Here is a 22,239-nt window from a genome sequence, read left to right as displayed (position 1 = left end):
ATGGGGTGATAATAGAGTCGGTTGCTATAATAGCAAGCCATGTTGATTGCTTCGGCCTAAAATGAATAACTCACATTGTACTCACTCAACATTGATCTTGCCATGTCAATCAAAGTTCTATTCTTTCTTTCAACTAAGCCATTTGATTGAGGAGTGTACTTGGTCAAGAATTGATGTCTAATTCCAAATTCATCACACAACTCCTTAATTCTAGTATTCTTGAATTCACTTCCATTGTCACTTCTCACTTTCTTTATGGTTGTTTCAAACTCATTGTGAATGCCTTTGACAAATGATTTGAATATTGCAAACACATCACTCTTGTCACCGAGAAAGAAGACCCATGTATATCTAGTGAAATCATCCACAATCATAAATCCATATTTGTTTCCTCCAATGCTAGTGTATGTGGTTGGTCCAAACAAGTCCATATGCATTAGCTCAAATGCCTTAGATGTGCTCATCATACTCTTCTTAGGATGTGTGTTACCAACTTGCTTTCCGGCTTGACATGTACTACATAGCTTATCTTTCTCAAAAGTGACATCTTTCAAGCCTCTAACTAAGTCATGCTTGATTAACTTGTTTAATTGTTTTATTCCAATATGACCAAGCCTTCTATGTCATAACCAACCCATGCTAGACTTAGTGATCAAACATGTTGACAATTGAGCTTCTCTAGCATTGAAATCAACCAAGTATAGATTCTCATATCTAAATCCTTTGAATATCAAGTTAGAGCCATCTACACTTATAATCTCTACATCATCCACACCAAATATGCACTTAAAACCAAGATCATACAATTAAGCTACCGACAATAGGTTGAAGTTCAAGCTCTCTACTAATAGCACATTGGAAATGCTCAAGTCATTGGATATTGCAATCTTACCAAGCCCTTTGACCTTGCCTTTGCCATTGTCACCAAATATGATACTATCAATCACATAGCTCTTGTTTTCATTGATTGAATTGAACATTCTTGGATCACCGGTCATGTGTTGTGTGCACCCACTATCAAGCACCCAATGCCTTCCTCTGGCTTTATAATTAACCTATAAAAGAGGATCAATTCCTTTTAGGTACCCAAACTTACTTGGGTCCTTGAAGGTTAGTTACCAAGGTCTTTGGTACCCAAATGGTCTTCTTCTTTGGGCCCACAATTGGTGTACCAATGAACTTAGCCTTCACACCATTGGCACTCTTAAAAAGCATGTAACAAGAATTAAATTTAATTGAGGATACATTAGGTAGCTTGTTTTTGGTAATCTTGCAATTTTGCTTTATATGCCCAACTTGCTTTCATCTATTGCAAAACCGACCATTGCCTTTCACAAAGCTAACGGGAGTGACAAAGGCCGCTTTGTCTTTCTTGGGGGTATAGCCTAATCCCTCTTTATTGAGAGAAAACCTTTGGCTACCCAAGCACTTTAGCAAGCGGGCTTCTCCACCATAGACATTGCCTAAGGCACGAGTGAGCTCATTCACCTCCTTCTTGAGGGTCTTATTTTCCACCATTAGTGAGGTTTCACAAGTGAGACCATTATTCAAAGGTGAAGTAGAAGTGGTAGTGCTATAAGAAGTGTTAGTGGGAGCAACAAAATTAGATTCATCAATAAGATCACATGTTAGTCCCACATCACATGATATGATCACTTGCTTCTTCTTGGCTTCCTTCACTTTGACTTGCTCAATGAGAGAGGAGTGAGCCTTTTCAAGCTTAGAGTGAGCTTTGCCAAGCTTCTCATGGGCTTCCATTAGCCTCTCATGAGTGGCATTGAGCTCATCAAAGGATTGCTCAAGAAATTTTACTTTCTTGCATAATTTTTTGCACTCCTTTCTCTTCATCTCATTGCAAGCGTGCACTTGCTCACACATGTCCAAGAGCTCCTCCTTGGTGTACTCCTTATCCTCATCATCATCATTATCATTCCTACAAGAGTCACTTTCACATTCATCATCATCACTCTCATCATAATTTATCTTGGTAGGCTTTGCCATGAGACATGTCGATGGAGTGTCAAAGATGGAGAGCTTCTTGTTGATTGCGATACTTGCTAGTGCTCTCTTGATAGATTTCTTGTCATCATCACTAGAGCTATCACCATCTGAGGAACCATCACTATCCCAAGTGACTACATAGCCTCCACCCTTCTTCTTTTGGAAGGTCATTCTCTTCTCCTTCTTCTCCTTTTTATTTTTATCTTTCTTGTGCTTCTTCTCATCTTCATCATTATCATTATTATAGGGACAATTTGCTACAATATGATCGGTGCTCTTGCAATTGTAGCATCTTCTCATATACTCTTTGCTCTTGATATGATCTCTTCTCTTTCTTGCACCATAGCCCTTCTTCTTTATGAATTTGCCCATCTTGCGCACAAATAGAGCCATGGCTTCATCATCAATGTCACTAAGATCATCATCATCACTTAATTCTTTCTTTGACTTGCCCTTATTCTTGGATAATGATGAGCTAGCCTTAAATGCTACATTCTTCTTCTTCTTGTCCTCTTCTTCCTTCTTGTCCTCCTTGTCATCCCCTTCATTTCCACATGGTATGACTCTTGGGTCATGACATCACCTAGTACTTGGTTGGGGGTAATCTCTTTCAATCCTCCTCTTATGATGAGCAATCTCAACATCTCAAATCTTGGAGGTAGGCACATCAAAAACCGATGAGAGACATCATCATCCTTGATCTTCTCTCCCAATGCCTTCAAATCATTGACAATCACTTGCAATCGATGGAACATCTCCAGAATGCTCTCATCTTCCTTCATCTTGAAGCTTATCAATTTATCCTTGAGGATATACAACTTGGCACTCTTCACCACCGATGTACCCTCATAAGTTTCTTCCAATCTTTTCCACACTTCATTTGCTCTTTCATAATCCTTGATTTTCTCAAACACCTTAGAATCAATGGCATTGTATATGGTGTTGAGAGCCATTGTATTGCATTGCTTGTTGATCTTATCTTGGTTGGTGGAATCATCGGGATCGATGATAGCATAGTCATTCTTGGTCACTTCCCACACTTGATCATTGATTGAACCAAGATACATCATCATCTTTCTCTTTCAATAATCATAGCATGTGTCATCAAAGAACGGTGGTTTGCCCCCCGCATGGTTGAACACAACTTGAACCATAATTTGACACCGAGGTTGTTAAGCCTTCAATCAAACGATGACCATGGCTCTGATACCACTTGAAAGGTCCTAATATGGCTAGAGGGGGGTGAATAGCCTATTTAAAAATCTACAAATCAACTAGAGCAATTTGATTAGTATGACAACTAGCGAAAAGCAAACTTGCTCTAGCTCTACAAGGGTTGCAAGCCACCTATTCAACAATTCTAGTTACAATGATTGCTAGGCACACAACTTATAAAGTTACTACTCACTAAGAGCTCTCAATCTTGCTACTCTAAAGAGCTCCACTAGATGAACTTAAAATAACAAAGCAAGCTCTCAATTCTAATTACACTAAAGAGCTTGCCACAACTAGTTTGCAAGAATATAAATGAGTGAGTAGGGTGATTATACCGCCGTATAGAGGAGTGAACCAATCACAAGGTGAATATTAAATCAATCACCGAGAGAATACCAAATGGCAAGAGACAACCGATTTTCTTTCGAGGTTCACGTGCTTGCCAACACGCTACGTCCCCGTTGTGTCGACCAACACTTGGTGGTTCGGCGGCTAAGAGGTGTTGCACAAGTCTCATCCACACGATTGGACACCGCAAGAACCTACCCACAAGTGAGGTAACTCAATGACACGAGCAATCCACTAAAGTTACCTTTCGGCGTTCCACCGGGGAAGGTACAAATCCCCTCACAATCACCGAAGATGGCCACGAACAATCACCAACTCATGCCAATCCTCCATCGCTGCACCAAGCCATCTAGGTGGTGGCAACCACCAAGAGCAACAAGCAAAATCCGTAGCAAAACACAAATACCAAGTGCCTCTAGATGCAATCACTCAAGTAATGCACTTGGATTCTCTCCCAATCTCACAAAGATGATGAATCAATGATGGAGATGAGTGGGAGGGCTTTGGCTAAGCTCACAAGGTTGCTATGTCAATAAAAAATGTGCAAGAGTATGAACTTGAGCCGGCCATGGGGCTTAAATAGAAGCCCCTATGAAATAGAGCCGTTGTGCTCCTCACTGCACTGAACACGGGCCGACCGGACGCTGGACCTTAGCGTCTGGTCGTGCGATGTGCGCCATATGTCATCGGCTTCAAATGTCGTTCACCTGATTTCAACGGTCAAGTGATGACCGGACGCGTCAGTTAGAAAGTGATCGGACGCTGGACCTCAGCGTCCGGTCGTTTCCAGTAAGGTTCCAAACGTGAATTGGACCTCAGCGTCCGGTCACTTACAGTGACCTCCGTTTTTTCTGTCTAGGGCACCGGTGAAGTTTCTAACCCTTGCTCAAATATGCCAACCACCAAGTGTATCACCTTGTGCACATGTGTTAGCATATTTTCACAAACATTTTCAAGGGTGTTAGCACTCCACTAGATCCTAAATACATATGCAATGAGTTAGAGCATCTAGTGGCACTTTGATAACCGCATTTCAATATGAGTTTCACCCCTCTTAATAGTACGGCTATCGATCCTAAATGTGATCACACTCGCTAAGTGTCTCGATCACTAAAACAAAATGGCTCCTATAATTTTTACCTTTGCCTTGAGCCTTTTGTTTTTCTCTTTCTTCTTTTCTAAGTTTAAGCATTTGATCATCGTCATGCCATCACCATCGTCATGATCTTCGCCATTACTTCATCACTTGGAGTAGTGCTACCTATCTCATAATTACTTTGATAAATTAGGTTAGCACTTAGGGTTTCATCAATTAACCAAAATCAAACTAGAGCTTTCACTCGCCCCTTTGCCTTACTCACCGCTCGTTTTACAGTCTTCTTTGTCACCTTGTACTTCTCTATGTTGTCTGCATACCTGTCATGATACAAGCGCTTATAGCACTCATTTTCTTTAATATCCTTTTGCACATCTTTATTCCACCACCAAGTGTCTTTCGAGTCGCATCTGCTCCCGTTGGTCACTCCAAGCACCTCTGAAGCAACCTTCCGAACACATGTTTCCATCTTCTCCCGCATGTTGTTTGCATCGTCTTCATCCTTCTAAGGGCCCTCTTCAATGACCTTTTTCCTTAAAGACCTTTAATGACTCCCCTTCTAATTTCCACCATTTCGTTCTGCAACCCTAGTTTGTTTGTTCCCACGAGCTTGCACCAGAAAGCGGAAGTCAGCCACCACCAGCTTGTGTTGAGCCTTGAGCGGCCACACATTCTTCAGGTATCACCTTACAGTCCACGCATGTTTGTTTATCCCTCCTTGTAAGGACAAAGTCGATTTGACTAGAGTATTGGCCGCTACTAAAGGTCACTAAATAGGACAGTCTCTTACGAAAGAAAGTGTTAGCTATCATCAAATCAAAAGCTATAGCAAAGTCTAAGACTTCCTCTCCCTCCTAGTTCCTACTAACATATCTGAAACCCCCATGAACCACCTCGAAAACTACACTTGATATATCTATATGACCATTAAGATCACCTCCTATAAAGAGCTTCTCACTATTAGGGACAGCTCTAATCAAGCGATCTAAGTCTTCCTAGAAAAGCCGCTTAGCACTCTTATCATGGCCTGCTTGGAGGACATACACACTAATTACGTTTAAGACCATATCACTAATGATAAGTTTAATTAAGATAATCATATCCCATTGCCTTCTCACCTCCACCACACCATCCTTAAGGCTCTTATCAATCAAAACTCCTACTCTATTTTTATTTGAAGTTGTCCCTGTGTACGAGAACTTAAAGCCGGTATTGTCCACCTCTTTTGACTTCTGCCCCTTCTGTTTAGTCTCTTGAACGCATAAGATATTTACACGTCTCCTAACCGTTGTGTCCACTAACTCTCTTCACTTACCTGTAAGAGACTCTACATTCCAGCTATCTAAATGGATCCTAGTTGGCTCGGCTAGCTTCATTACTCTTCGCACCCGGCGAGGTAGGTGTGAAGACCCTTACTCATGTTGCACCACACCCGGGCGTCGATGTGACGCGCCACTAAGGATGCGATGACCCGATCCTTGCTCACTTGACACCGTGTCCAGATCGCAACAGGCGCGTCACGGGGGTGACGACCCGGCCCTTGCTCATTTAACATCATACCCGAGTTCCGACATGGCACGTCGCTAAGAGGGTTACGCCCCAACAGGATTCTTTTGAGTTTCATCTCTATTAAAGTGGCTAAGTTTTTATATTGACTCGCCGCGCCTAACACAACCCTTCTTCTTTACCAGGGTTTGGGACCTGCTATGCTAGGACATCAAAGACGTCCCATCGTAGGCGGAGTTAATCAGGGGCTCTATGTTCAAATAAAAAAATAGTGAGGGGCTCTGATGAACACGGATGCCACAGCAGAAAAACTTTTTTTTTGTTGCTCTGATGACAAATCTTTGACGCAGCAACCGTGCAAGAATGATGGATGTGACATGAATCACCTCATACTGATACATATATAATGAAGGACCATGGGCCGGGGTTAATAGGAATGGACCCTAAAATCCAATCTGCGTTATGAAATACCAACATTCTTTTGTGCGAATCAGTTACTGAATGCTATCTTGTGGAGAGTTCCGTTGCTGCAGGCAATAGTAAATTGCCATTGAAGGAGACGATAGTGGGAGGAGTTCTCTGAATAGTTCAGCGCCGAGAGGAGTTGCGTTTCGCTGCTGCAGGTTAATCTAAGGAGAGAATTATGTATTTGTCACTAAAATAAATCGGTCTTTTATATTTAGCACTAGAAAATTTGAACTTCCTTATCTAGCATCGAGTTGAAATTTTCTTTCGTAAATGGCACTGTCGTCCATTTAGACCAGTAACGATGTCAAGTGGCTAGCAAAATAACATAAATGCCCTTGATTGTAGCAAAAGTCCATGGTGCTAAATAGGGAAAAAATAAATAGACAGGTTGTCAAATAAGAAAATCATAAATATCATAAATATACTTTGAACTAAAATATAGATTTTTGATAATTGAATTAAGCAAACAAATAATTAATAAATTTTAAATTGATAATAGCATGTACAGATTATGCCACTCACTCTTCCTTTCATCTTGGCCACAGATCAAAGCATGCATGGCTCAGGACGGCTGCTGGTTGAAATACGTAATTTATATTTTCAAGGTATTTATCTTTTAGTTTTCTAAAAAAAAGAGAGTATATGCTGTCATCGTAGCATCATGGCTCAAGAGCACAGCACACCGTGTATGGCTCGGCCGGCGTTTGACGCCGAGCGCACGTGGCCGGCGGAGCACGCGGCCTGGGCAACGCGCGGAGCTCGCAGCCTTGGCGGCGCGCGGAGCACGCAGCCAGGGAGCTCGTGGCCTGGGCGCGCGGTGCGCAGAGCACGCGGTCTTCGCGGAGCTCGCCCGACGTGCTGCTGCTCGCCATCGACGGCCGTTGTGGAGCTCGCCCGACGTGCTGCTGCTGCTGCTCGCCATTGGCGGCGCACGGAGCTCGCGGCCTAGGCGGCGCGCCGACGACGCGGCTGGCGCGAAGCGGGCAAACTGGGCGGCGCACGGAGCACGCGGACGGCGTGGAGCGGGCGAGCTGGCGAGCCACCGCGGCGGCGGCCACATGGCCATGCGGGCAAGCAGCAGCACGTCGGTCTGGGAGCTCCAATTCTTTATCAGAGTTTCATGAAGCAAAACCATAAAATAAATGGAATATTCTGCAAAACAGTGATTCACAAAAGTAGCTGTGAACTACTCCGTTGCCTCTTGTACCCAACTGTGAACTACTCAACTACCTAGACGTCATGCAGCACAGTCATGCGGGCAAGCAGCAGCAGCACGCCGGCCGCGTCCTCCGCACGCCGCCCCGAAAGGCCTAGCAGGCCGGATTGGCTGGGCTCTATGGTTCAGGGTGAAAACCAAGGGAGCAGGGCACCTTGTCAGTCAGGTGCTCGACGCTGTGTTCCCATCCGCGACTGTGGGTGAGGCGGTGGTGAAGGCTTGTGCGCAGGCGGCTACCTAGGCCTGATCCAAGCAGTAGCGAAGGTAGAGGCTTTGGTTGCCAAGAGACGCGCCGATGCCGCGGCGACGTCGTGGCCGCGGAGTCGCTGGTCGCGACGTGGAGGCGTCCAGGTACGGTGGACTGTGCGGGGCTCGAGGCTGTGCCAGTAGGCTTGACGCGGAACTACGGCTACGAGGTCTCGTCAAAGTGGCAACAAGGCAAAGCCTTGGGCCGATGGTCATGGTCTAGTGCATTGCCGCTCATGCGTGTGTCCAACTAGTGGTTGCGGCCATGAGTACGACGGCGGAGGAGGTCCGTGCGGTACGCACAGCGCCCGTGACGAGGTCACGAAGGCGCGGGGTGGGCTATGACTGCGTGGCAGTGATGAGGTGGTTCCGCCAGGGCAGGGTCGCCGGTGGGTGCGGCTGTGTCGGTGCAATGGCAAGGCGGAGGACGTGGTCATGGCGGCCATGCAGGGTAAGGTGGCCCAGCACGCCGCCTAGGCCGCCCCCGCACCAGCTTCCCCTTCCCGCGCAGCGCCTCCACGTACCTGGCCTGCCAGTCCTTGAGCGGGGAACCGCCGTGGAAGTAGACGACGATGGGAACGGGGGCCGGCTCAGTACCGAAGCAGTGTCAGGTCTGCACGGAACGAAGCAGTGTCCAAGAAGAGAAGGGGCATTTTGGTACTTCTGAAAAAAATATGACAGTGTCAACGCAGTCAACCGACGGAAATGGACATTAGTGCCATTTACAGAAGAAAAGTTTAACTCGATGCCAAATAAGAAAGTTTTCAAAATTTTAGTGCTAAATAAAGAAGACTGATTTGTTCTAGTGCCAAATACATAATTGCCCCTAATTTAAGAGTTAATCTTTGCATGCATACTTAGGCCATCTCCAACAACACCATCTAAAATACAAGACCCATTTGTACTTTGGGTAGCGCTACAGGCAAAAGGTTCAATACCTATTCGATATATTCTCCAACAACAAGACCCAAAAGAGAATCCTTTCTGCAAATGGGTTTTCAGGAGAGAGAATACCCATATTTGGGTTGTGTATCTCAAGTAACCAAAAATAGGTCTTCCGTATAAGTACTCTGTTGTAGGCTGATTTTGGATCTCTCACTACCCATTTTAGATTTGGGTCTCCTTGTTGGAGACAGTCTTAGTGGAAGGAGTAGCGGAGGTGGATGTGTGGGCCAGGAGGGAAGGATGACGTTGAGGGCTATGGATTGAGAAAAAATAGGTTAGTGGGGTTTTGCTTTATAAGAGCTTAAATATAGGCATGAACGTGAGTGTGATTGCTCTTAATGATTAGGGACTCAGGGCTCGTGCAGATATCAAACTAATGGCGACCTGCACAAACCAGCCAAGGTATCTACTTTTCAAATGCAGGTCATGAAAGAGCGCCACCCTTCACGGAGGAACCAACATGGCAGCAAACACACAGGACCCTCATTCCGGCAAGCCTTTCAGGAACAAGATGCTACACTGATGCATCATTACAGGCTTACAGCCTGACAGCAGCAACAACACAAGGAAGGCAGGGCTAGGAATCCTCATCCTACCTCAGCAGGAATCATCAAACTTGGACCTTTACATTCAGGCACAGCTTCAGCTTCCCTTCACAGACTGTCTTAATGGCAGAAGCAGCAGCCATCACCCTGGCTGCTTTGGTTGCAGAGAGACTCAACACCACCTCATACAACTTCTTCACAGATAACCAGATCATGGCAAACTTCTACAGCTCCACTGATCCTTCCAATCCACCTCACTGGAACATCAAAAGCATCACTGCTACCTTCTTGCAAGCTATGACAGATTCCCAATTCAAGGTTCACAAAATCCAAAGGGCAATGAACTCCACGGCCAATGCTTTAGCTCATCAAGCTTTCAATTCTAATTCTGTATCTACTGTGTTTTCTTGTAATGCTGCCCGTCATAGGCACCTTGATCAGTGCCCCATACAAATGGCACTCTCGACTGTAAGCTGGAAGCCATGCAACATTCTAGTACATGTAAGATGTTAAATTAATGTATGCAAAAAAGGCGAGCGGACGCGATATGCCTATATGCTCCTTCCGCACCGTTTTCAGCTATAGTTCCTTCCTCTCCGCACCGTTTTCAGCTAATGTGCCGAGAGCATCAGATTTGTTCTCTTCTCTTTTCTTTCTTCTCTCTTCTCTCTTCTATTCTCTTGTCGGAAGAATATACCCAGTAGCCAGTAGGGCGGGTTTCCAGTTTCCACACGAGCACACCGCCGGGCGCCGGCTGTCCAGTCCAGGGGACACCCTTCCTGTCACACCTTTTCTGGAAGCAGCAACGTCAGACTACGAATATTATCCTTCAAGTTCCAACCCACCACAATTGTTTTTGTGCAAGCAAACAATCCCAGAGCAGAGTAGCAGACATGAACATCATGGTGCAAGGTAGCTTCATGGTGCATAGAAATGGGACGCAGCATCAATGCATCATCTGATATAAATATCGATCTTCATCGAAACCAATGGAAACAAAATAGGAGCAGAGTACCACTAATCCATCAGTATTATCGGACTTCGCATGATTATACTCTAACTACATCCAAACATCCGAAGAACAGAGCTGTCAAAAATACTACAATATCCAACATCCACATTAGTACACGACTACAACTGTAAAACAACCACACGATCACATTTACAATGAACCACATAGCCATCCAAAACTTAAGGGTACAGTTGTTGATGATATAATCAAGTCAACAACATTTATACGTTCAACTAGTACAATCTGAATGAATCAGGATCGCAAAGGGCGACTAACAGAGGAAGAGGATAACGGTTCCTAGCTTACGAAAAAACTGAGTTCAGCATGCCCTGTCGAACTTTGAGTCACAGAGCTAACTAACAGAGCACACATTACAACAGAATGGTGCTCTGCACAACTAAGCAAACATTTTAGCAGGCTGCCACTCAGCAGAACTTCCAATGATTGTTGCAGTTCACACATGTGACGAATGTCGTCATCGGTTCATCAGCACTCCGAGTTTGCAGCTGATAGTAAGTCGTCTTCCGCTGACCACATCTGCCACACTTGAACTGATCCGTCGTTGCCTTCGGTGCTCCTCCCCGCTCACACTCAAACAGAGCCTTCTCCTTAATCTGCATATTCTCTTGCTTCCTTGCATCACTAGCCATCTCATCAGGAGATATGTCTGGAAGCCCCTCTGGCGTCACTTCACCAATAAGAACCCTTCTCCGGAAATCAGTGTTGTTTTCAGCCCTCAGGTTGAACATGATTGACCTATATTTTGTCTTATGAGCCCCGGTGGAACGTCCAAGCCTCTCAAATAGTGCAGACTCTACTTTCACAGCAACTCTGAATGGGTCACATGCATCAACTTCATCCAAGATGTTTCTCACTTCATCTCGGTCATCATTACTAGTCTCTCTGGAGACCTTTGCAAAAGCTTCAGCAAGTAGTTCCCGGATTTTATCTCGGGTAGGATCATTGCATTTGACAAGAGATGCAAGCTTTGGGGGACCGCTGGGGGTGGATGCTGGCTTCTTTGCATCAGGAGTTCTACTGACTTCTTTGGATACCTTTTCAACCTTCACAGATTGAGTTCTGGAACCATTGCTAGCGGTCTTCTCAACTTTGACATTGTCAGGCTTCTGACTCCTAACACCCACATCTCTTTTCTCAACCTTCATGCTTGCTGATGCAGAATTCTTTTCAACCTTCATGGGCCTCACCTTCTCAACCTTTCCAGAAGAGTCACTTGATCTTTCATTCTCTGAGCTGCCATTTTTCTTTCCTGACTCTTCAAGGACAACCTTTTTCCAGTACCCAAAAAGGTCTGCAGCGACTGCCTGGATGCCTGAGTGAGGGTGCTTAGTAAGGGGTCGAAGACGTTTGCCAACCTGACAAAAAAGCATAGCATGTAAGGACTAAGTGGCATAAAAAAAACTAAACTGGAACCAATATATAAATGTCTTAACAAACAGTAAACAGGCCAAATAGAAAGCATAAGCTCAACACCTTAGTATTAAGCTGATATGTTTTTGTGGCAACCCTGTTTTACTCAAGAATTTAGTTAAAAATGGATCGATTTCTACCTGTCAGAATTGATGTGTGTGTGTGTGTGTGTGTGTGGGGGGGGGGGGGGGGGGGGGGGGGGGGTCAAAATTGAATGCTATGTAGTAACATTTGCTTTACCAAAAATATGAAGAAGTTTAAATAGAGTAACTGGCTTCCTAAATCAGAGGTAACTATATACTGTAAAAGGAACCGTATTAGGCACATTGAACGTTCATGTTCCACAAGCTTTCGTGACAAAATCCGCAAACGACAAAACAACTAGACTCCAGTAACTTCTTTATCTGAAAATCATTACAACTAGATTCCACAAAATCAAGATTAAACCAATACCAAAAAAAAAAGTGATGAAATTTCCATATTGACCACAACGGAGTTCAGCAAATTCAGGAGGCAAACCTCAACACAACCCATATCTATCAGGCACGAACTATGTCCTTTAAAAAATCCCAGCCACCTACCCCTGCCTACAAACATTCCTAAAACTGGAAGCCCTCTAACAAAAACATAAAAAATGTGCATTACAACTAGATTCCACAAAATCCGCAAACGACAAAATAACCGTTTGCCTCTACCTTCTTTCCCGCCAAATCAGAATCCTGTGCTTAAACTGAATCAAATACAAGCCATTGTGCCTGATTCATGTCCAACAGTGGATTGACTATGATATTGAATCACAGACTAAACAAAAGTTGGTGCCAGGAACACCACTAGTCTACTACTGTTTGCAGAATGCCAGTCAAAATTAAACCAATACCAAAAAAAAGTGATGAAATTTCCATATCTGCCACAACAGAGTTCAGCAAATTCAGGAGGCAAACCTCAACACAACGCATATCTATCAGGCACCAATTGTGTCGTTTAAAAAATCCCAGCACCTACCCCTGCCTACAAACATTCCTAAAACTGGGAGCTCTCTAACAAAAAAACATCAAACTGTGCAGAAAAGGGGAATATCATATACATATCCACCCCCAAATAGGGACAGGAACCCACTAGATCTAATTCCAAACGAAGGTCCTGTTTTTTCGCGTCTCCCTGACGTCGTCTTAAAAGAGAGGGGGGAAACAGGCCGTCGATTCGACGAGCCATATCTACAGGAGACCCAAATTCAATGCGACAAGACCCATATCGCTCACGGTGAGATTGCCACCGCCGCACGCATCCACCGGGAACGACAAGACGAGAGTGGATTTCTCCGCCATCAAAACAATCAATTAATCAATCAATCTAATCGAGGCGGGCGACCGCTGACCTGCGTGGAGACGAGGATGTCGGTGTTGACGCGTATGCCGCGCAGCCGGCGCAGCGCGTCGAGGCAGCGGTCAGCCTCCGGCGAGTCGCCGTCAGCTGCCGTAGCGTCGGCCGCCTTCTTGGCCGCATCGAACGTCTCCAGCAGCTCCCTCTCCATGGCTTCGGCGTCGGGGCGGCGCAGCCTGGCCGGCGAGGCCGGATCAAAACCCTAGCTTGGCGCCGCCGTCCCTCCTGCTCGCTATCCTGTGTGTGGCGTGGAGGCGGAGGCAGGAGGAGAGAGAAAAGAGGTTGGACAGGGGCGGAGGGGAGGCCTTTATAGCGAACAAGCGGCTCACGGCGCGAGCGGCTTGTCAGAGCCCGCCGTTGATTCGGAGGCGGATTGTTCTGGAACAACACCGATCGGACGGCCCAGGAGGCGACACGTGGCCGGAAAGTTGTTAGAAACCAGAGTCCTGCTGCTGCAGTTCTATAGACTTGACAGGTGAACTGCTAGCCTCAGGCATGTTTGGCCCAGAATTGTTGGTGTGCCTTTAAAAAAAAAGAATTGTTCGTGTGATTTTCCCCCTTCGTGAAACGTCTGCTGGCAGCCACACCGCTAGAACTACTCCTCGTAATCAGTGGCGTCACACGTTTCCGCAATTGGAATGAAAGGAGAAAGGTACGCCAACACTGCTAGTACTCACTCACAAGATCTGTGTCTCCTGGGTACAAAAAGAGAACAGGGGCAAAGTAAACCTAATCTGAATTTAGCATGCTCGTGTCATTGCAGAACCTCAGCGAATACATGAACTTTGTAAACCTAATCTGAATTTAGCATGCTCGTGTCATTGCAGAACCTCAGCGAATACATGAACTTTGAAGAGGTGCTTCTGGTGCTGCAGGGGGCTTGGGGACTGCTACCGGTACTGTGTAGCTCATCATAGCCAGCTTGAACTTTGGGCGTTGCTTGAGACCAGACCAGAAGGCCCATTGCCGTCAGCAACCTTTGCCAAGGAACGGTATTGCAGCTTCACACTCTCTGCGTTGTCTGAAGTCTTCACAACATACCTGTTATAAGCGAGCAATAGATCATGAAAAAAAATTACAAGTTTTCAAGTAGTGAGATAAGCATTGTGCTTGATTCCGGGAAGGTCAGTTAGGATGAAATTATTCTAACCATCCATTTAAGCATTGCGCTGTCACAACTGCTTGACGTCCCACAAACCGTTCTGGGGTCCTCTTGTTTCCCTGAAAAAATCATTGCACGCACTAGTTATTGCAGAAACCACAACACAGAGTGAATGAAAGCCACTGCTTAGTTGTCTTTCTGATAAAAATACCTTGATTATGACCCGGTCGAAGACAGCAAAAGGAAACTGCACACCTTTACCTCTACTAGCAAGTTCAGTTCGATTTGGATCATCGTCGCCACATTTATCCTCACATAGGGTAGAATGGATTTAAGAACATGCAACGAATATAGCTGCCGGATTCGAAGGGTTACTGATAAGCTGGAAAAGGGTTTATACCAGTTCAAGGCGGTCTCTTCTTCTTTTCAATGACTTTGCTGAATCTTCTTCACGTTTGAATGCCTGAACTGCAAGGCGAAGAGCTGAAAACATACCCAAAAGACAAACGGATGAAATGGAAGCTACAAAGTACCAGTTATATATGAATTGCATTGATTCTATGAAAAGCTAAGAAAAGAATTACATGTGGGATGGCAGGTATGCATGAAAGCTACAAAATATTTGGTAAATATGAACTGAACTGATTTCATTGAGGAAGTTTCAAAAATCATCCTGGACAACATTAACCGGGAGAGTTTACAGGAAGACATCTAGTATGTGCGTATCGTTGCTTGTGCTCATAGGAGGACGTAGATGTGAGGGCGGGCAGGCATTAGTCTTGACAAAAAATTACTCAAACCATGGGTAAGAATCTTAAAGTTATACATATACCATTAATCTCTGATCCTCAACTATCAAAAGGTAAAAACAGTTGGTGCTACAGCTAAAGAGATTCATATGGAGAATGCCTAGTATGACATTTACCGAATAAAATAGGTATGAACATCCAAGCTAGTTAACACAATAGAATGGACTGTAACATATCTTAGTTGATACTTCTCAGCTCAAAGCCATACCCAAGTTTGGTCGAATGGAGGCCCCGGTAATTGGCAGGCCACATTTACCACAAGCTTTCTGCACACAAGGAATAGAGACTGTTATATATCACTTTCACATTCACTTGAAATTCCATAAAACCATTGTGTAAGCACTGATTGTTAGGGCTTCCGGTTTCCAGGTCTATCCAGTAAAGTCAATTCTTTGCAAATTGAAACTTGCATCATGTGTAATATGTGACGGCAACGAATTAATGACTAAAAAACATTGCTACAATATCATTTGTACCCCTTTATAGAGCTTTATACTGAATGAACAGACACACGTTGCGTTGGAAGCTTTGAATCATACAAGCTCTTGAAATGCATTGTTATTACTCTAAATAAGAGATATCCCATGCATTACTGGGTATAGGTCAAATCAGAGGCTAATAAACAACGCCCATAAGGAAAAGCACTCAAATTCAAAGCCAAAACCAACTAACTGTGATTTGTTGAATATAGCAAACTTGGGCGAAGGAAATCTTAACAGTTAACACTAACAAACCCACAGGAGTAGGTACAAGCAGGATACAAAAAATACATGTTACATTTTAATGATCTAGTTTCTAGAGCCAAAAGTTTGGAACGGTATCAGGAGATGAAGGTTCCTTTTGACATACCATTCTGTAGACATGCTGCATTCCACTACTTCCATATGAATGGCCACATGATAAAATCATTGCATCATCCATGAGAATACCTCTGCAACATGCCAGGAGATAAATGAAATGAGATTTTTGGAACAACCTTTTTAGTAAGAAGTAATATTTCTATGCCACAAGGAAATCTGATTTGGTTATGGGTTCTGACAAAATGCAGTGTTAAACATGACTAATGATCATTTAAAGCGGAGGCAAAAGCTAGCATATCAAACAAATGATTGGGCACTAACTTGTCCCATGAGCATAGTTCAACCACTATAAATTATCATCATTTTTCAGTAAATAGCATTGTCATACAATGCGGTAGACTGGTATAGTATATACTTGATATTAGCACTATAGAAGTCTCAGGTATATAATATTATGTGACTACACTACAGCGTGGATCAAGAAAGAGAAAGGGGCATGTTATCTCTACTACAAATAACTAAATTCTCAAGAAAACAACAGTCATGTTCCGGTACCCACGTCAAAGGATCAGAGAGGTGTGCTCTCAGCAGGTCCCAATAGCCAGATGCAGGACCCCCCTCTCTTCTTCCGACAACTCCATACCCATTCTCCGCCCTCATATCTCTGGGGATGGTACCAGGATCATCCCCTCCTGGTGATGCAAGCCCAAATTGGTGCCATTGCTGCCCCTCTTGGATGGACCTCACTCCAATTTCCCCATTCATCTCCGTGCGTCCAATACCTGGTGTACGATCAGCAAGTAGCAATGATCACCTTCATCCAGATACAGAAACACATAGAATCCCAACTGGTAGATAGAGGAAATTCCACTAGTCAGAGTCCACCATGAACGTGGCTTAATCCTGGATGCGCACGAGTTATGTTTAACCATTCCACGCCTGCAAGGCTGCAAGCAGCAGAATCCAATCTACCAGTAAGAGATGAAGACCTGAAAGCCTCTGTGCAAACCCTTGGTTCACCTGGAGCGGAGAAGGCGCGTCGCTGCGGCGAGCCGCGAGCCCCACCGTCGGACAGCTCGGCATAATCCTCTTCGGCGCTGTCGTCGTCCATGCTCCCCTCGTCTTCTTCGACCTCATCGTCGCCTTCGGAGGTGGCGGGCGGGTGATGGTGCTGCGACAGGAAGGGACCGGCGCCGCGGGAGGGGAAGTGGGCCGCAGCGGGAAAGGGGAAGGGCAACGGCAAGGGTGTCCCCCTCGAGGAGGAGGCCCCGCTGTTAGCCCCCGCAGGAGAAGCCATGGTGGCGCGGCCGCCGGAGCCGGGAAGAGGGTGGGGATTGAGACGGTGCTGTTTGCTGGACTCGGAGTGCCTTCACGCTTGTCCCAAGTGCGCTGTGCTGCGCCTGCGAGCCTGCGCGGGTCGCAGTTGGTGACCCGTTTGAACAGGTCTCTCACATTCAGAGCAATTTTGAACAACTTTCACATTTTGCCCTAAAACAAGAATAAGAAGTGTTACATTCTTGCATTTTTTGGGGAAATTTTTCTACATTACTAACAGCAGTCGCAAAATTCGAGAACGTAAAACTGAATATACCCAATATAAATCTTTTAATGTTATCTTTCTGATCATATATATGATCAAAACTTTTGAAAAAGTATAATGAAGTGAATATTATCTTTGATTAAACAAGTAAACAGTGAGCACTTTTGTATATCATCATGTTATAAAAGAAATGGTTTGATGTTCTATATTCAGCCCGATCGGCTGGGGCTAGCTGGCTGACCCCCTCATGTGGATACTATTCACATAAACCAGCCAGCAGTACTTCTCTCTCACATAAACGATCCAGCAACGATACGAACCAGCCAACCGAACAGGCTGATTGACTTAACCGTAGAACCATCCTGTCAGGGTTTATTTGGATATCATTTGCCATTCGTTTCATTGCAGTGGCGCCAATTATGCAGACATGCAGTGCAGTGAAGGGAATGGATGCTCGAAGGCAAAGCATGGACAGATTCCAGTAAAGCAGCTGCGAGCTATACATAGCTTGCAAAAGTTGCGCTTCAACTTTCCTTTTGTATCATCATCAATACAACAGCTACTCTACACTGAACAAGTTCCCTCTTGTATTACGCATCACCTAGGCTAGCATCTTTACAGCACCGAAGGAAAACGTCTCAGGGCATGGCGCATCACGCCTTCCCATTGCCTGTCTTCTTTGAGGCGAAGAGGTGGCGGACGACCGAGAGCTTGCTTGTCGCGCGAGAAACGAGCGAGAAGCCAGAGGAGCTCCTACTGCTCAGTGACGACCTTGTTTCTTCCGATTCCTCGTCTTCGTTTGGTTCTGAAAGCGGAGGCGGAGGTATTGTCATCAGGAAAGTTTCAAGCATTCGGATGATCTGGCTGAAACTGGGTCGCATGGCAGGATCCTCGACCCAGCATGATTGTACTATGAACACAAGCTCCTGGGGGGTCTCCTCAGGGAGAGCTGGGCGCTTTTGCTGTTGATATAAACAAGAGAAGATATTATCGACATCAGTAGACTGCAACCGAGAACAACAGTGTACTGCAACTGAAAAATGATGTAAAAAATGGCCACTATAGGTATGAGCTTGTTCGAAGTATTACAGATAAAATGGAGAGATTTGTTAAAGAGCGGCATTGATGTTATGTAAACCAGTTGGATGATACTATCACGATATGTTAACGCCTAGTTCTTCAATTCCAAATGATGTATGTAAAACAAATTCAGCAGACCAGTCATCATCACGACACATAAGGCTAAGAATTTGAAATTCCAAAACTTCCTTCCATGACAACATCAAATTCAAAACAATGCTTCTTTGGAAACAATTCTTTGTCATTTAATGTTTAACATTTTAGCCTTCACACTTTAGGCAGGCAAGCAAGTCCTTCAATGAGGAATTTAAGCATACAAGCACAAACAATTTCTTGGCCATAGCATCTAGTAGTAAGAGGCTAACAGTTTTATCCACAAAAGAAGGCGTTACTAACTTGTGCAAGTATGGGCAACAGTATTTTCATCCTTACCTGAAAAGCAGCAGCATATGCAGCTTGTAGATTTGACATGCCTTCAAATGGCATTCTATTAGTCAACAATTCCCACAAAACAATGCCAAAGCTGTACACATCCACTTTATTTGTGTAATGCTTTTTCTCACCACGTCGAAGTGTGACTGTGCTGTATAGCTGCACAATCACATAAAGAAAGAATATGAGCTACCCTTTGCACAGATCAGTACCAGAGTATTCTTTTTTTTATTAAAATAAATGGTACCAAAAACCATCAAAAGATGATACAGCTAGCAGACTAGCACATTACTACAGGAGCAAAAAATTTCTGTGGTTTTGGTTTCAGCATGTAATTGCACTAGCTTTAAGTTAATGCAGAAAATAGTGTTTACAACCTCTGGGGCCATCCATCGGTAAGTCCCAGTTTCAGCCGTCATCATTTCAGTCACAGTTTCTTCACGTGCAAGTCCAAAATCAGTAAGTTTCAGTTTCTTACGATTTGCTGTAAGCAATAAATTATCTGCACAAATATCGATAAAATAAGTATAGGGGATTTAAAGCAACGTAAACACCAACTACTAGAGGAACCAAGAAGGTCAAGGAAGCAAAGCAAAAGACTAAACAGATTGCAACATTTTGAAGTAGAACCATGAGAAGGAAACTAAGGCTGGTGCTGTCATGCTGATATAGACTTGGGAATATTCAAATGCATATCCCGTAGGTCTTACAATAAGTGGGGAAAATGACAACACATATAAGTAGATGTGCAAACACCTCACTGAAAATTTTGAGTGGCTAAAGATAATCTATTTAAAGATCGACCATAATCTGGCAATACAAAACACACTCAAACGGACATACAGAGACCCGAAAGCTGCAACTAAAGGATCAAAGTATAGAACGCCAAAAGTCAAATAGCTTAAGCATCCTTACCAGGTTTCAGGTCTCTATGTATTATGCCATTGGCATGTAAACAGTCCATTGCATGAGCTATGTCAAGAGCATAGCTGATTGCAGTGTGTGTATCTAGTTGGCTAGGCCGAATGCTGTGCAGGTAACTTTTCAGTGACATCCCTGGTAGTAGCTCACTAACAATCACCATCAATGGTTCCTTGCAAGCTCCAATGAACTGCAGGAGTGCATAAAGTGTTATGAGGAGGTCCCAAAAGAATTGACAATTTGTGTAGCCACACAAGCATAACATTCAGACCAGGAAGTACCTTGACAAGATTCTCATGTTTCACTTTACACATCATATTTACTTCTCGAATGAAACGGGCTTCAAGTGTTGCTTTTTCTTCAGGGGTACTGCCACGGTTAAGAACCTTTATCGCTACAATTTGATCACCATACCTATTTGAAGCATACAAGAAAAACAGGATCACTGATATGACTTAATAAATATACAAAAGGCAAACGAAAAGAAACTGGTCGAATAAGTTTAGGGAAACGCTATGATGAATTAGATGGCACAAGTTTCCTCATGTGAAGAGAATGTCATCTGAACTTGTGATGGTACCAAGATGTGAAGATGGTACCAACGGTCATCTATGACAGATTGGTATTTCTCTGGAGAGGAGATTGTTGGAGGTATACTCTCTACTGCCGTCATGACTAGCATTTCCTCCAAGGTCCTAAAGGATGGCACAGCTCATGACTAATGTTTTGATTAAAAAAATCCTCCTGCATGCTAAAAATCTCAACAAAATATTGGAAGCCTGAAGTGAGTACCAGGCATGAATCTGCGTGATACTATAACCGATGGAGGACAGCTGGAGGATTTGGGCACCCTGAGAAACTAATTAATTTGAAGCATACTAATAGCCATTTTTTGCAAGGGTCTAGTGCATAACACACATTTAATTCGAGAAGAACTAAAACGGCAGCTAAAGCAGATACTCCAAAATCATCCCAGTTGATAAAGTAGCTATGACTTGGACATACATGTGAAAAAATAGAACGGGTATGCACGTCTCAGAAACATATTTACTTACTTCCCCTTGTAGACCTTGCCATGAGCTCCCTCCCCAATCTTGTCCCCAACGAACAGCATTTTGGGATCGACAAGCAGCTTCCTGTCGATCCAGGACGCCGGCGCCGCGGCATCCGAGCTCCGTGCGGGCGCCACCGAATCATCAGCGGCGACCTTGCTGGGCCGCGGCCGCCTGAACTCCTCGCTGCCGCTGCTGCCACCGTCCCGGCACCCGTCGCTGCCGCAGCTCATCGTCACGCGGCGCACCGCCGCCGGCGCTGAGGAAACGGCGCTGTCGGGGTCCGCGAACTTGCAGGACAGCCGAGGCATTAACACGGGCACCCCGCGCGCGTGCCCGAGCAGCGGGAGCCCCAGCCCGCGCGCCCCGCGCTCATAGGGTGCGCGCAGGTGATAAGGAATCGGAGCACGGGGGCCACGCCGGGGCACGAAACTTCCACCACCGGCTAAAGTTTCGCAGCCGCGTGATGAACAAACGACGGCGATTTTTTAAACCTTTTCCCACAAAAAAAAAATCCCGCAACATTTCTGTCAGAAAAGGATCCAAATTCCAGCCCGAACGTTCCAGAGAGCCTCGATTCTTACCTAAAAACCTCGGGAGGAAATAGCCGACAGCCCAAACGCTTCAGAGAGCCCACACACGGCCGGACGAAAATAACCGATTTCCCCAACGAGCCGAGCGGATAGCTGCGATTCTCAACTCAGGAAATGAGAAATTTCGCAACAAAATTCACGGGTGCGGGCAGAACCCTAACCCTAGAGGATGCGGGTGAGATTTGGTGCGGCTCCGCGGCGTGGGGTTGGGGGATGGTCGTCGTCACTCGTCGTGCGGGGAAGGGAAGGGAAGGAAAAGTCGGGGGGAGAAGGTATCGGGGGAAGCAGAGTGAACCGCAGTGGACAGCTTTTTTTATAGAAGGTCGCTGGGCTAAAGCAAAGCCAAAGCAGGAAGCAGGCAGCCGGTAGGTGAATTGGCATGCCCCCCCGTGTTCGTACCACAGATTGCGCCCATGCCCAAAATATCTCTTGCCCAAAGGCACCGTACTAGGTACCCCAAGATCTGCTGCATTTGGTGCTCCACGTGGGGTGGTTTCTTTT

The 22,239-nt window shown here is 45.0% G+C and overlaps 3 protein-coding genes across 4 annotated transcripts; all 3 read right to left on the bottom strand.

Moving 5' to 3' along the window:
• Window positions 1-10,663: 10,663 nt before the first annotated feature.
• LOC136515767 (transcription elongation factor TFIIS-like) lies at window positions 10,664-13,906 on the bottom strand. The gene is made up of 2 exons (XM_066509271.1): window positions 13,405-13,906; window positions 10,664-11,974 (listed from the first exon to the last, which is right to left on the bottom strand). The coding sequence occupies exons 1-2, from the start codon at window positions 13,558-13,560 to the stop codon at window positions 11,024-11,026; spliced, it is 1,107 nt and encodes a 368-aa protein (XP_066365368.1). The 5' UTR covers window positions 13,561-13,906; the 3' UTR covers window positions 10,664-11,023.
• A 154-nt stretch (window positions 13,907-14,060) lies between these two features.
• Window positions 14,061-18,000, bottom strand: LOC136515777 (U-box domain-containing protein 62-like). 2 transcript variants are annotated; one of them, XR_010773956.1, is made up of 9 exons: window positions 17,141-18,000; window positions 16,680-16,902; window positions 16,170-16,251; window positions 15,529-15,586; window positions 14,912-14,994; window positions 14,723-14,821; window positions 14,560-14,630; window positions 14,240-14,450; window positions 14,061-14,175 (listed from the first exon to the last, which is right to left on the bottom strand). XR_010773956.1 is itself a non-coding variant. In XM_066509277.1 (8 exons), the coding sequence occupies exons 1-8, from the start codon at window positions 17,415-17,417 to the stop codon at window positions 14,321-14,323; spliced, it is 1,023 nt and encodes a 340-aa protein (XP_066365374.1). In that variant the 5' UTR covers window positions 17,418-18,000; the 3' UTR covers window positions 14,061-14,320. The 2 variants fall into 2 exon arrangements, 1 of the variants encoding a protein (XP_066365374.1); XM_066509277.1 differs by having other exon boundaries at window positions 14,061-14,450.
• A 164-nt stretch (window positions 18,001-18,164) lies between these two features.
• Window positions 18,165-22,043, bottom strand: LOC136515757 (serine/threonine-protein kinase STY13-like). Its single transcript, XM_066509264.1, has 7 exons — window positions 21,730-22,043; window positions 21,149-21,639; window positions 20,375-20,507; window positions 20,088-20,283; window positions 19,550-19,674; window positions 19,173-19,331; window positions 18,165-18,622 (listed from the first exon to the last, which is right to left on the bottom strand). Exons 2-7 carry the CDS (start codon window positions 21,454-21,456, stop codon window positions 18,314-18,316), a joined length of 1,230 nt encoding a protein of 409 aa, XP_066365361.1. The 5' UTR covers window positions 21,457-21,639; window positions 21,730-22,043; the 3' UTR covers window positions 18,165-18,313.
• Window positions 22,044-22,239: the final 196 nt, after the last annotated feature.

The sequence above is a fragment of the Miscanthus floridulus genome, chromosome 2 (genome assembly GCF_019320115.1).
Source record: "Miscanthus floridulus cultivar M001 chromosome 2, ASM1932011v1, whole genome shotgun sequence".
Classification (NCBI taxonomy): Eukaryota; Viridiplantae; Streptophyta; class Magnoliopsida; order Poales; family Poaceae; genus Miscanthus; species Miscanthus floridulus.
This window is presented reverse-complemented; position numbering and strand designations above follow the sequence as displayed.